At 45.2% G+C, this 13,063-nt stretch overlaps 1 protein-coding gene across 1 annotated transcript; it reads left to right on the forward strand.

Annotated features, from left to right (window-relative positions):
- Positions 1-683: 683 nt before the first annotated feature.
- CFAP53 (cilia and flagella associated protein 53) lies at positions 684-8,452 on the forward strand (the record flags this gene model as incomplete). Its single annotated transcript, XM_010155376.1, has 5 exons — positions 684-987; positions 4,686-4,904; positions 5,976-6,192; positions 6,676-6,778; positions 8,212-8,452. Coding segments are annotated over 5 exons (1,084 nt in total), but the record flags the coding sequence as incomplete, so codon positions are not given.
- Positions 8,453-13,063: the final 4,611 nt, after the last annotated feature.

The raw sequence follows: 13,063 nt of genomic DNA on the forward strand, positions 1-13,063 counted from the left end.
CACCTGAAGATAAATATCTGATTATATGCAATTCAGTTGCAGTGAGTAAATGAAGACTGAAAGCTGTGTTGCTTGTTTGACTTCCTAGCTTCTCCGGGCTTTTATTGCAACTTTTCTGAATTCTCCTACAAAACCTCATTAAAAAGATTAATGAATTTCTAGTGGTTCCTGTTCAATGGTGTAATCTAAATTTCCACTCTGAGTGTTTTCTGAATATGAATGAGCTTTCCAGTGACTGGTAAACATACTCTAAGTCTTTATTTGAATAAAGAGCAACGTACGTGTTTGAAGGAGTGTATCACGCATGTTTTACATGTTTAAAAGGCATATACAGAAAAACCCTACACAACGTATTTTCCAAATAGATACACATTTTAAAATAGACATTGTGTATATAACATGTATGTATTGTGTATGTGTGTGTATATATATACACACATTTTACAAATGCAAATGTAGGACCTGCTCTTCCACTTGTTAATGTCAAAATCTCCATCAAATCAGGCTCTCTGTAATTCCTTAAGCCTCACAAGGAGTCAACGCCAGATCAGGTGTAGAGTTTGGCATCCTGAGCCAGAGTCCTCTGAAGAGCTATGCGCTAGGAGCCTCCATCCATCACACAACTCCAGACTCACTGATTATTTTGTGGCTTTTTTTTTTTTAACATTTATGCTGCCTTTCAGAGAACAATGTGAGGAGCTTCGTGTACAGTGGATGAAGAAGCATCAGGAGGAAGTGTGTGAAGACCGGCTGGCCCAGCTATCTCTGAAGAAGGAATTGAAAAAGGAACAGAAGAAGGAGGAGCAGATGTTTGCAGAGCTTTGGAAAGAGGATATATTGGCCAAGGAAAAGCGAGAGGCGCTGGAGATGCAGAAATCAGCAGAACGGAATCGGGAAGTCCTGAACGTGCTCAGTGCCCAGGTAGCAGGGCTCAGTGCTCACAGAGAGGAGGCAAAGCGGCTGAAAGAAGAGGAGGCTCGATTGCTGGTAACTTCCGTATCATCCTCAATTCACAGTTCTCTATGAGGCCCTCTTAATGATAAGCTTACTAGACATTTAGATTAATCCATACCTTATTTGTATCTTCACTGATTCCATTAGTATCTGAGACTGTCCTATTACGCTAAGCCTCTTTCCCGGAGCTGTGGCAAATGCATTCCTGTTTACAGAGGAAAATACATCTTTTGAATCTTAGCATGTAAAGGATTTTGGCATTCAAAGCTTTTCAGAGCCTTTGTGGGAAATGGAGATGTTTTTAAGCTTTTTGCCAAGCATAGATTCACAGAACGGTTTGGGTTGGAAAGGACCTTAAAGACCATCTAGTTCCAACCCCCCTGCCATGAGCAGGGACACCTTCCACCAGACCAGGTTGCTCCAAGCCTCATCCAGCCTGGCCCTGGACACTTCCAGGGATGGGGCATCCACAGCTTCTCTGGGCAACCTGTCCCAGTGCCTCCCCACCCTCTCTGGGAAGAATTTCTTCCTGATGTCCCATCTCAATCTCCCTCTTTCATTTTAAACCCATTGCCCCTTGTCCTGTCACTACAGGCCCTTGTAAAAAGTTCCCCCCCAGCTTCCTTGTAACCCCTTTCAGGTATTGGAAATTTTCTGATTTCCAGTTGTCTGTGGAATAGTCAGTGGGTCTTGTGTCCCAGGTGTAATGTGCAACAGCAGATCTCAGACCACGATACGTATGTTCACTTATCACAGTAAGTGCTCTGGGGGGAAGCAGCAAGACTGCTGCTCCCAGAAGGGAGGGCAAGCCAGGAGGCAAGGGTGACGGGAGGGCAGGCAAGGACACTGTCCCCCCCAACAAGAGTCCCACAGTACCCGAAGGACCTGAGCAGGTCTACTGACAGTAGCTGAGGTCCTCTGACTGTGCAGATCTGTAGTTGTGAAGTCCAAGATGAAGTCAGCAAGTCAAGTCAGCAGGTTTGGGTCAGGATCAACCTGAGGCACAGGCCTACCTGCAACATAGCTCATGTAGGCACCAAAGGTGAGAGACTGAGTCTACCTGCAGCTCCAAAGCGGCTCCGCTCAGCCCTTTCCCGCCCCGCTTTTTCCCTGCTCTGATCTAAGGCTCACGTTGGAGCTGCCTGCGCGCACAGCCGAGCCCCTGCGCGGAGGTGGCAGAACCTGATGGTGCACGTGAGGAGACGCGTGTGCGTGAAAAATCCCAGCTCCTTATGCCTCAGCTGCTTGAATTTCAGAACCTACACCCTTAATTTCTTTTTAACGAGTTACCAAGTAGTGCCTTGGCTGTCTTTCTTATTAGTGCTGGCTGCTGTTGGGTGCCACATTGCGGGAGGCATTTAGCTACCTTGGCCCAACTGTTGTGGCCACTATTTTCTTGTTAGTTTTGGGTTTTTTTCCCCCCCCTCTTTATTTTCTCTCCTTGTCTCTCCCCAGCTAGGCTTGCTGTGGTTGTCCTGCCTTTAGTCAGGCTTGCTGGCTCACAGTGTTGACTTTGTGAGTTAGGGTAGACTACTTTGCTCAGACTTGGTCTTTGTTTTGCAGCTATTTACGTGTAGCAGTTGAATAATTGCTCAGGGTACTCCATTAGGCACTGGAGCCTGATGCTGGCAAGATATATATACTCCACTACTTTTTAAAAGTAAGGACAACAGTAAATCTAAAGCTCTGAAAATCCTGGCTGTAAAACAATGGAGTCCTAGCTAGGCTGTAATGTTTCACTTAAAAACATGCAGAGAAAAAGTATTTTCTTTTAACAACTTTTAAGGGACTGCCAAACCTCCCAGGCAAAGAACACTTCTACTTAACTGTGCTTTTCAGAAAAATGCTGTTAGAAGACTGTGTAGGTTCCCCTGAAGGCAGCTGCCCTGGGCTCTGTCAAGGAGATAATTTTCTGGTGAAGTGGTTTAGACTCTGAAAAAAACCCTTCTTCAAAGGGCCTGTAAAGGAGAGTTTCTGTATTGAAAATGGGATGTAATCCTTTTTCAGCAGTAGAGGGATGTGACAGATGGCCTCATTACAAGTTTTTCAGTACAGAGTTGGTAGCCAATAATGACCAGGGGTTTCATTGGGGTGATGGACACGCTGCGGACTGCTAAGTGTCTCTGTGTATAATGCTTTCTTCTGGTTGTTGCAATGGAAATAGATTATTTAGGGAAGCAAAACTTGCACCTTTGCCATGAGAAGCCATATGTGTGCATCAAGATATCTCAGGCTGGATATCTTCCACAACAGAGGAAGCAATTTTTGCATGAGCTTTTTCATTAGCTGTTACCTACATTACCTGTCTTCCTTCCCCTCTGTCTTTTCTGTCCCATAAAGAATTGTGGTGTCTTGAGGTGATGGAAATCATGTTTTTCTGGCTGGAGTCTCACAAGTGCTAGTCGAGTTTCTGCTGTAGCACTTTGGTCCTGGTTTGCAGATGGATGTTTTGTACCAATCTCTTTGTACACTTGCAGTCTTGTGTTACTCCATCGTATAACCTTTCACAGAGCAAGCACCATGGATCCTTAGCTACACTCACACACCTTCACTGACGTCAGAATTCAGCCCAGGACATGTGCCAGCTTGCCCAGTAGACTGCTATTTCTACCTTCTTTCCTTCTTTACTGCTCAAAGTTTTTTTGATTTCTTAGTAGTTCAGATAATATAGACTGTTTTACCAGCTTCTGAAAGTAATTTGGCCATTGAGGAACACAGCTAAGCTGTCTTTGGCTCTGAAAAACTGGGAGAGTCAGTGGGTCCTTCATGACTAGCATGTTCCTTAGGAGTGCAACTTGTATTTCTGTATGGGGAAGATTAGACACGTTGTTTATGGCAAACCTGCTGATGCACGTTACAGTAAATATTGACATTATGAGAGAGACGTTTAATTTAAAAGCAGGTTAACAAAGGGCTGTGTGCCTCCAAGACAGCTGAGGCATTGCTTCTGAGACCTGTAGATAAGCTCATGATGGCTGCACGCTGTTTTACGACTGTGAGTGCTTGTAAACTTACTCGGATGTAGGATGTTCAGGAATTATAAGTTACTTTAATGATGCTGCTTTGGGATTTTTTTTTTTTTCTTTTGCCTAAATAATCTGGAGTATGTATCTACCTGTTTGATCTTGAATACACATTGCTATTTTTCATTGTTTCTTTCCTCCGAACTCGTTTACTGTCCATTTTCCTGTTCTTTTCAACATGGAATAGAATGGTTTGAAGCCATGAAATTCAGTAACTGCCCATCAGGATATAAGGCTACGATTACTTTGTGCAGCCTTGTGTCCACTAGAGATGCAGTGTTCTGAACATCCAGCACAGACATGGGCAGAAAATACAGAAACAGGAGGAACACATAGTTCTGTTATCAGTTAGTGGTTATGACTGTGTGTGAAGACTTCGATATAGATCGTACATGATGCAATGATACCAATTTCTCTAAAGAGATGACTCTGTCTATCTGCTTGAAATATTTGTAGCACATGAGGCATTCCAGTGTTTGGGTATTGAAGTGCATGTGATACTTAAAGAGAAGAATCCTGAATTCTAATGAATGATGTGATAAAGTGTTCATGCTCTAACAGGTCTAATGAATGATGCTAAGTCTTTAATGTCAGCAAGAAAGGCTGTAAATATCTTTACTCTTCGACATTCCAATTAAACTAATTCTAGCCATCACTTGGCTTGAAGTTATGCAATGAGTTTACAATTGGCTATTTCTACCATTCTAGGAAGAACAGCAGCAACTGCTTAAGCTAGAAAACGAACAACTTCAGATGGAGAAACTACAGAAACAGAAGGAGTGCAGGGATATGTTGCTCAGCGCAGTACAGGACAAGAAGCATCGTCTTCATGAAGACAAACAAGGTGAACTTGCCCTAGAGATGAAGATCTTAGAAAAATCTCTTCAGGAACCCCAGGAAGACACTGAGGAGAAAACAAAAAGAAAAGTAAGGGCTGGAGGTGTTCATTATGAAGTTGTGGGGCAATACCTCATCTAGACTGCACAGGGAACTGCACAGTACAAATGAGATTAGACACAAGCGCTTTTCTCCAAACAAGGTGATTGTTTTGTTGCACAGTCTCTTGTTTCTCCTCTTGCCAGTGATCTACTTTGAAGAAGCCCATTACCTGTTAAACCCACAGTGAGTACTTGAAAGCATCTTTGCAATTGGCAAAGCTACCAGGCCAGACAAAAGAAAGGGGCTTTCAGGAAATCACGGAATCTTGTTTGTCCATGCTGATTTCATTGTGTATAAATCACTTGAGCCTTTTCATCCTTATACTGCATGGATGTAATAGAGGTTAGAAAAATATTTTTGTTTCATGGACCTGATTTGTTAAATATTTGTATCTGCAGAGAAAAGTAAATATTTAACTTACTCTAATTCATTAATACTAAGAAATGGTTTAAGATCTTTAATAGCTGGATATATAGATGCAAAACCTCACGTTAAATATCTTGGAGATGCCATGGAACCATGGATGTGTCTGTCACTTCCTAAATTTAGAACAAGTAGATTGTCCAACTTCAGAGTGAAAATGGGTCCCAAGGTAACTTTGAGAGAGCAGGGAGCTGCATTCATTACTCTTCTCAAGGTGCTTAGAAGCTCATCTAGATTAGGAAAATTGTATAAACGTACTGTGTAACCACCGACAGTTAGACCTTGGCACAGAATTAGATGTGGTGGTGTTTGTATTTATTGGTTCCCAAGGCTTCTAACGCAGGTGGTGGTGAAGTTGGTCAGCTGCAGAACGTTTGTACAATGTCTGTGCTGTAGGCAACTGAGCTGCTGTGGGGGAAGGGATCACTCTGTGTTTGTTCTGCTCTAGTGCTGTTGTCCAGGCACTGTCAACTGTCCAGGGAGAAGATTCTGCACAGCTTTCCCGTGACAGGGTTTGGGATGGAATTCTAGGCTCCCCAGCTCCCGCATTGTCTGCAAACCACCGCCTGTCTTCACGTCTTGAAAGGCTGTTCCGAAGCCATTTACTCAGATATGCAAATGTCTGTGTGTCTGCAGCAAGAGCTGTTCAAGGAGCAACAGACGTACCTGGCACACCTGGCTCAGCAGCTGGAGGACGAGAAGCAGCAAGAGAAAGAAGCGGACAAGCTCCTTGAAGAAGAGATGGCAAAGGTTTGGGCCAAGAAGTCTGAGCAAATGCGAGTGGAAAAGGAGGCTAGAAAACAGCTACTGAAAGATGTTCTGGATACAAGACAACTGCAGGTGGAGGAGAAGTGTAAGTAATAACTCGCTGTCTGAGCACCAAACCTACCACTTGGATGCCAGCCTTGAAGGCAGAGGGAGGACAACACGCTGCTTTCGGAAAGACCATCTGGCCCAACATGGGCAGGCTGTATGGTTGAGTGGACAACAGTGCTACTGCCTCTGAATCTGCTTCTGAAACTTCACTCCTACGGGCATTCCTTACGCTAATTTCCCGTTGCTATCAGCAGAGCAAAGCCTAGTAAAGTAAGGATTGCATGAGCAACCTGTCATTATTGTTAATTATATTATTGTTATTACGAAGTCCTGAATGTGAAATCTTTTCGGTTCTGAGTGGATGGAAAACAAATAAGCTGAGAATACACTTGCCATTGTTTGTGTGCCTCTTCAGAAGCAGCAAAACTCAGGCTCCCTATTTAGCCTACCTGGCCTGAATGCAGTCTTACCGTCCCTTCGAGCTTAGGTTATCTTCTAAAAGTGTTTTTGGTTTTTTCAGTGCAGAGAAATGCAAAGGAGCAGGAAGAACTCGCTCGAGAGAGGAAGTTAGTAGCTGAAGCAATCACAGAACTCAAGCATATGGAAGAAGAAAAATATGCAAGGTATTTTTCTTTTATGCCATCGGTTCATTTCAGTGCAGATCAATCTTTTAAAATTGAGTGGGCTAATTCTCATTTTCAGTGAAGTCTGAGCACTGGGTGGGCTTTCTTCTGTTCAGAGAGGCTCTGTGCCAAACGGCTCAATAGCAGCCCTGTTGTATTGCAATTGGTTTTAAATTACTAATTCTGATCTCATCATACAAATAATGGTGTTTGATTACACACGCTTGCTTTGGTCTTTTGGGACCATCATGTGACTTACACTGATCATGTTTATTAAACACATCCCCTCATACTCTGAGCTGTTATTACGAGTGTCAGGTTTGGGGAGGAGGGTTAATGAAAGGTTAGTTGGTTTCTTACCTTGGAGAACTAGTGTGTTCAGGCCTAGTGCTGAAGTCCACCCACACACATCCCTTAAACAATCATATAGTCATCCGCCAAACTACCAGACTACTGCACATCACCCACCTCACAGCGTTCTTAGCTCACTGTTCCTCAGGGTGAGAATATAGTTCTACGCAGTAGCTGAAACGTTCCTCTGGGTGTCATGCAGAGCCTGGGGCAAAGGGCCTTACTTCACTTTGGCAGTTTCCCTTTTGTACTGCCCTTTCTCCACGCTTGTCCGCGGGAGGTAATTGAGTAGCTCCTTCCAGAGCCGGTATCTGTTGTGTTCTCTGATGGCTTTATCGGTACCAACCTCCTGGCTGTGGCAGAAATCTCACCCTTCCGAAGGAAACATGCTGGGCTTCATTTTGGACATACTTCTTTGCGAAGGTGGCATTCAGTGTTTGTGGTTCAAGCACGTGGTGGTAGCGTGCACGTCTTGACTAGGCCGTGGGCGTTCAGAGGGTCTGTGTGACTTCTGCTCCAGAAGTGCCGGATCACACAGGGAGACTTGCTGCTCCAGAGGGCAGTGACAGTAATAGATGAGTCTCGAGGAAGAACGATCTCTTCTGACAGCCATTTCCTAGAATATCGGCACAACGCCGTGGCAGGAGCCTGCACCCTGCCTTCCCTGCTGCCAGTAACTTGTTATCTTCCGAAAGGGCACGTGGAGATGGGCTGTGATGCTGCTGCAGCAGTGAGCTGCCAGGAAAGGACCGGGACCTGGCACTGAGTCCCTGTCCCCTCATCACCACAATGAGGGGCAGGGCGGGTGTGCTGACTACAAGGGGTTGTCCTCACTCATCCTTTTCTGTTAAGCACTGATTTTACAATCTGCTGCATCAGGTATAACAGAATGCAATTAATTCTCTGAAGAACGTAAGGTTAGCGTGTAGCATTGGGTCAAGAGAGTGGTTGTATTCCTAACACCTAAAGGGAGTTTTGAATGGTTCTTTAAAGGTTAAAGAACAGATTAAATAATAATAATTATAGTTGGTGGGTTTTTTTACCCACACTCAATAAATAAGCTGTCCATATGTCATTTCCAGAAAAGTAAAGGAAGCAAAAGAATACCAAGAGCAGCTCAGGGCTCAAATTGCCTCTCGACAACAGGCCCGTGATGCTGAGAAAGGAGAGAAGCAGCGAGAATATGAACTGGGTCTGGCAACAGAGAGAGCTTACCAAGAAAGGGTAAAGGACATTCTGTCAAGGCCTTGTGAGAAAATGGCAAAACTCCACCCTTTCAGAAGAAAACTAACATCTAACGCTCAAGAAGGTCACTTACTATGAATTTTTAGCTCACTCAGTTGTCTTTAAAAACATTTTCTAAGGGTGTTAGCAGACCCCTCTTCACTGTGATGATCAAAATATTTAACTGCAAAATACAAGAAACATAGTATTTTAAAGATTTCTTTTTCCTATGGATTTTTTTTTGACAAAATGACCAATTCAGATCAAAGTGACAATATGTTCTCTGCTGTATAATGTGTTATTATGACTCGACTGATATGTAGGCATTCTTTAAAACCTGCACAAAGATAATTTGTAGAGGGGTTTTAGCAAACTTTTATTAAAATGCTTTTCAAACTGCAAATACTTGCAAAATTTTTTTTATTTAGACAAAAAGTACTTGGTGAGACATCGTAATTTTCCTTGTTAAATGTAAAACTATGAATCTATTTTAGTATGGGATGGACAGTAAAGAGGAGATATTGCTTGGCGTGCAATCTGATAGCTGTTGACTGGTCTGTGCAGTGCTGGAGTCCCAAAGCTAGTCCGTGAGACCTCTGCTTGGATGGAATGAATTGTGAAGGACTGAAGTTAATTTCTTGCAAAAAAGAGTGTTTGTTCTCCCCGTGGCACTGTCCTCAACCAGCTCCCTGGTATGTATTTCATTAGTTTTTCCTCCATCCTGTTCAGAGGAGGGAAGTGAGGAACCCGTTTACCATCTCAGCTCCTTTCTTCCTCATAGACGTTGCGGCACTTGGAAATGCTTTATCTTCTTTCTCACATTTTTCCATTGGAGTCTTTGTTGTTGCTTATCTGCAGATGTTTCTCTCTGCTGTTTCAGCTTCTACCATCTTTCCTCCAGCCCCTGCTTTTCCACCCTTTCTTCTCCCACTTCCATCCCTCACTAACTACTTCTTCTGTGTTCTTCCTCCTCCCTACCTCCTGTTTTCAGTGTTTGGCTCCCTGCTGGCAAATTTCAGGACTCTCGTGGTGGGTTTTTTTTCTGTGGGAACATCAATGGATGCACAGGGAAGCTGATAAATGTCTGGGATTGGAGCCCAGGAGGCTCTTGCAATGAATTGAGAATAAACTGCCCGCACAGTTGCCTCACCTTCCTGGTTTAAAGCAGACACCAAGTTGACAAATGCTTTTTGTCCGCGGAGAAAGCTGTGCAGCTGTCTGCAAAAGGCCAGGTGGAGATGTATTAATCTGAAACGGTATTGGTGATCTTGGCAGAGCAATCCAGCTGATGATGGGTGTAGATGGTGGAAGACGTTGGCCTGCTGAGGGGCAAAGGAGGGTGGCAGGGTTTTATCCTTGCTTACAGACAAAACCTCTCCGAGAGCAGGTGGAAGAGGGTCTTCTTCCTTGAATCCAAACATGGTCTGTCTCCTACAGACACTGAGAAAGGAGGGATGTTGACAAATGCAGAAACATGGCAAACTGGGAAAGGTGGGCGGTGGGTGGGGGTGTCCAGCCCTTACACAGTGCTTTTCAGCAGCCATCTCCGCAGCCGTACAGAGGGCTTTGGAGCTGTTCCTCTCATTTGGGAGGTGGGAAAGGCTGTCCCAGATAATGGAAATAGTTCCATCAGCCTGGAGAGCTCAGGTAGTCGTAGGTCTCTTCTCTCACCCCTGGTTCAAATTGGCTGAATGATTAAGAGATTAATTTCCTGGTCCGCCACAGATTCCTGGTGTGGCCCTGCACAAGCAATGTAGATTTTTCTTTACTACTGTGACCCCTCTTTGAAAAATGAACATAATAGCACGTTCACAATTCCAGGATTAATTAAAGTGTGTTATTAAAGGCTGTGACTCGTTGGGTATGCCTGATATGAGAGACAAAAACACCACATTGGTGAGCTGGGTGAACTTGAGCCATCAGAACCGTAATCTTTTATTTTTAATAAAACAATAAATCAGAAGAGGGGGTCAGAGCTATCAAGCATTTATGAAGTGTCTGAGCTGCTGCTCCTGGAGGCAAAATTCCTCTGCAGTGAACGTGAAGTCTGCACAAAAATAAAAGATCAGACTTGAAGAGGTTTGCCTTCAGCAGAAATTAATTCCTGTGGGATAATGGGCAACCACGCCCTTCTGAGAGAAAACTTGTCGTCGATGAGCATGTTGCCAGGGCTGACCCCTTACTGCTGGGTGCTTTGTAGGCTTCAGGTTGGTCTAGAAGAGCAGATAAGGCTCATGCCAGGCATCTGAGCGGCTGGGTGGGCCGGCAGGCTCTGAAAGCATCTTCTCACTGCCCCTAACAGGTGAGCAATGCAGTAAGAATGATTTTCTGTGTCAAAACTGAAGAGTTTCCTTAATTCTAATCATTTCTATCCTCTTCCAGTTCCTTTGATGTCCTTGCAGTAAACTGGGCAAATAAGAGCGTGAGCACATGGTTCAAAGGGCAGCTGTGCCTTTCCTTCTCTCCAACCAGTGTTCCTATTGGATTTGTGAATTGCAGCACCAGCAAGCATTAATTAGCAAAACGGATCTGAAGTTGTGGCTTACAAGTCCCAAGAACCTCCGGAGCATTAGCTATTACTCTCCTGCGTGGCATTTTCCCTGAGTGTTTGAGGGATCCTGAAGCCAAACCATCTACCAAACTGAGGGTGCAGGGAGTTGATGGTAGGCGAAGGAGCCTGTTCCACGTCTGGGTGACTTCTCCCTGTGCCAGAGTGTGAGAAACCCAAAGACTTGGCATTTAAAAAACAGGCAGTCACGGCCTCTTCATTTATGCAGGTGTTACAGCTTTGCAAAATACACTTTCCTGTATTTTTTATTACATTTTTCACGTTGATGGAGGAACAGCAGAGGTGTGGGGTGTTGGGGACTTGCCTATGGCAGAGTGGAGAATGGCTGTCCCCCATCAAATCTTCCCAGACCCACTCTGAGGTTTGAACCCCTGGCACTTGCCAAGGCTGTAAGACTCTTCTGCACCCACCCTTCTGCTCATTTTACACTGACACCAGGACTTGCCACGGTGGTGCTTTTGGGCACGCATGAGGCATCAAGCTGGGGAGCAGTTCCGGGTGCCCTGTGGCACGGGTGCTGGCTCGGTCCCTGCTCCCCAGCGCCGAGCTGTAGGCCCCGGGGGCTGTACGAGCGCCTGTGGGGCTGCAGGCTTGCTGCAAACCACATCCTGCTTTGGACAGAATCGGGTTTATTTGCAGGAAAATCCTTCTTTGTTAATTATTCATTGCCTTAGCACCTTGATTAATTATTTATTACTTCAACGTAGGTAGGAACACTTGCTGAGGAAATGGCCAGCGGAACCGTGCCCAGCGTATGGTGGCACTGCAGCCCCAGCCAGACCCAAGGATCATGCCCAGACAGAGCACTTGGTGACTTCTGCACGGCCCGGGAAGAGAGAAGTCCAGATCTGAAGTCTTTGGGACAACTCTGCATGCTAAAAATCAGTATTTTGCATTATATTTAGCAACAGTCATCTCTGTCCTGATGACATTTGGAGTGGTCGGAATTGATGCTCCATATTTTTGCGTTACCTGCCACCACGACCCACGCAGGCAATGCCACGCATGAGAGACATCCAGGGGAAGCGCAGACCTGTCCCTGCAAACCTTAATACACACGCAGGGATTTTGAGGTACTTTGAACTGTGCAGATATTGCCCCTAATTTTGAGGAGTAAGGTTGATTCAGCTCTCATTTTACACCTGGCCACCCGTGCTTTCAGCGGTAGATACTGCGCCAGAGTATTTCCGTGGAGGATTTCAGGATGGGGTTGTCAGTGCTTGTTCATCAAAATTCAACCCTGTAACTGTGGTTTAGGGGTCAGGGGATTTTACTGCAGAAATGCTGTGTTTCTCCCACCCATCTGAATTCAACAGCAAACTCTCCTTCACTCCTCGACCTAAGTAAAGCTGATGTAGAGTGATGGGGTGCCTGTTTCAGAGCAGCTAACTCTGCTCCTAACCTGCGGCGCTGGTCATGGCACCCTATCCGCCTCTCCTTGGCCTCCAGAGCCCTTTTGCCAGCCACCTCACTGCTCTGTGCCATCCCTCTGTCCCTGGCATCTCCCTCCGTGTGTGGTTCCAATGCAGGGACAAGGCTGGGGCCTGTGAGCATCGCAGGGAGCACACATCTCCAACACCTGTCCTGCGCTCGCAGGGAAGCCACTGGCTCTGCTTAGGGCGGGAAGAATGCCGGTATTTGGTTCGTTTTCACTTCCGAGTGCCTTTGGAGCGGATGCAAGAGGTGGTACCACAAAATGCTCTGCAAGAGCCAGCACTCATCAAATACTATGATCAACCCAAGTTTTGATTCCCAAGTGGAAAGAAGCTGCTGTCTCCCAAAGGAGATGATCTCCAGCAACTCAGGCCAGAATTCAGGGATCTTGTATGTATTTTGGGGATTTTATTTTCTAAGTTTTCATTAAAGCATTAGAAAAATTTGGTGGAAAATCAGCCACAGCACCGGCTGGTATTTTATGGGAACGGCTGTGCCCTGCCTCTGGGCTACCCAGGCTTCACTGAAACCTTTGCTCCCATTCGTGCCTGTACCTCGGATTTTGTTTCCAATGGTTGATTTAGTAAAAGGAGAAAACAAAGTTTTGTTTGCCTGGCAAAGCTCTCTTGGAGGCTTTGCAGAGGTTACGCTATCAAATGTGTTACCTGGGTGTGCTGGGTTGAGTCAGGGAAGAGTTAACTCTCTCT

This window comes from Eurypyga helias, unplaced genomic scaffold (genome assembly GCF_000690775.1).
Source record: "Eurypyga helias isolate BGI_N326 unplaced genomic scaffold, ASM69077v1 scaffold22377, whole genome shotgun sequence".
In the NCBI taxonomy this organism is placed as follows: domain Eukaryota; kingdom Metazoa; phylum Chordata; class Aves; order Eurypygiformes; family Eurypygidae; genus Eurypyga; species Eurypyga helias.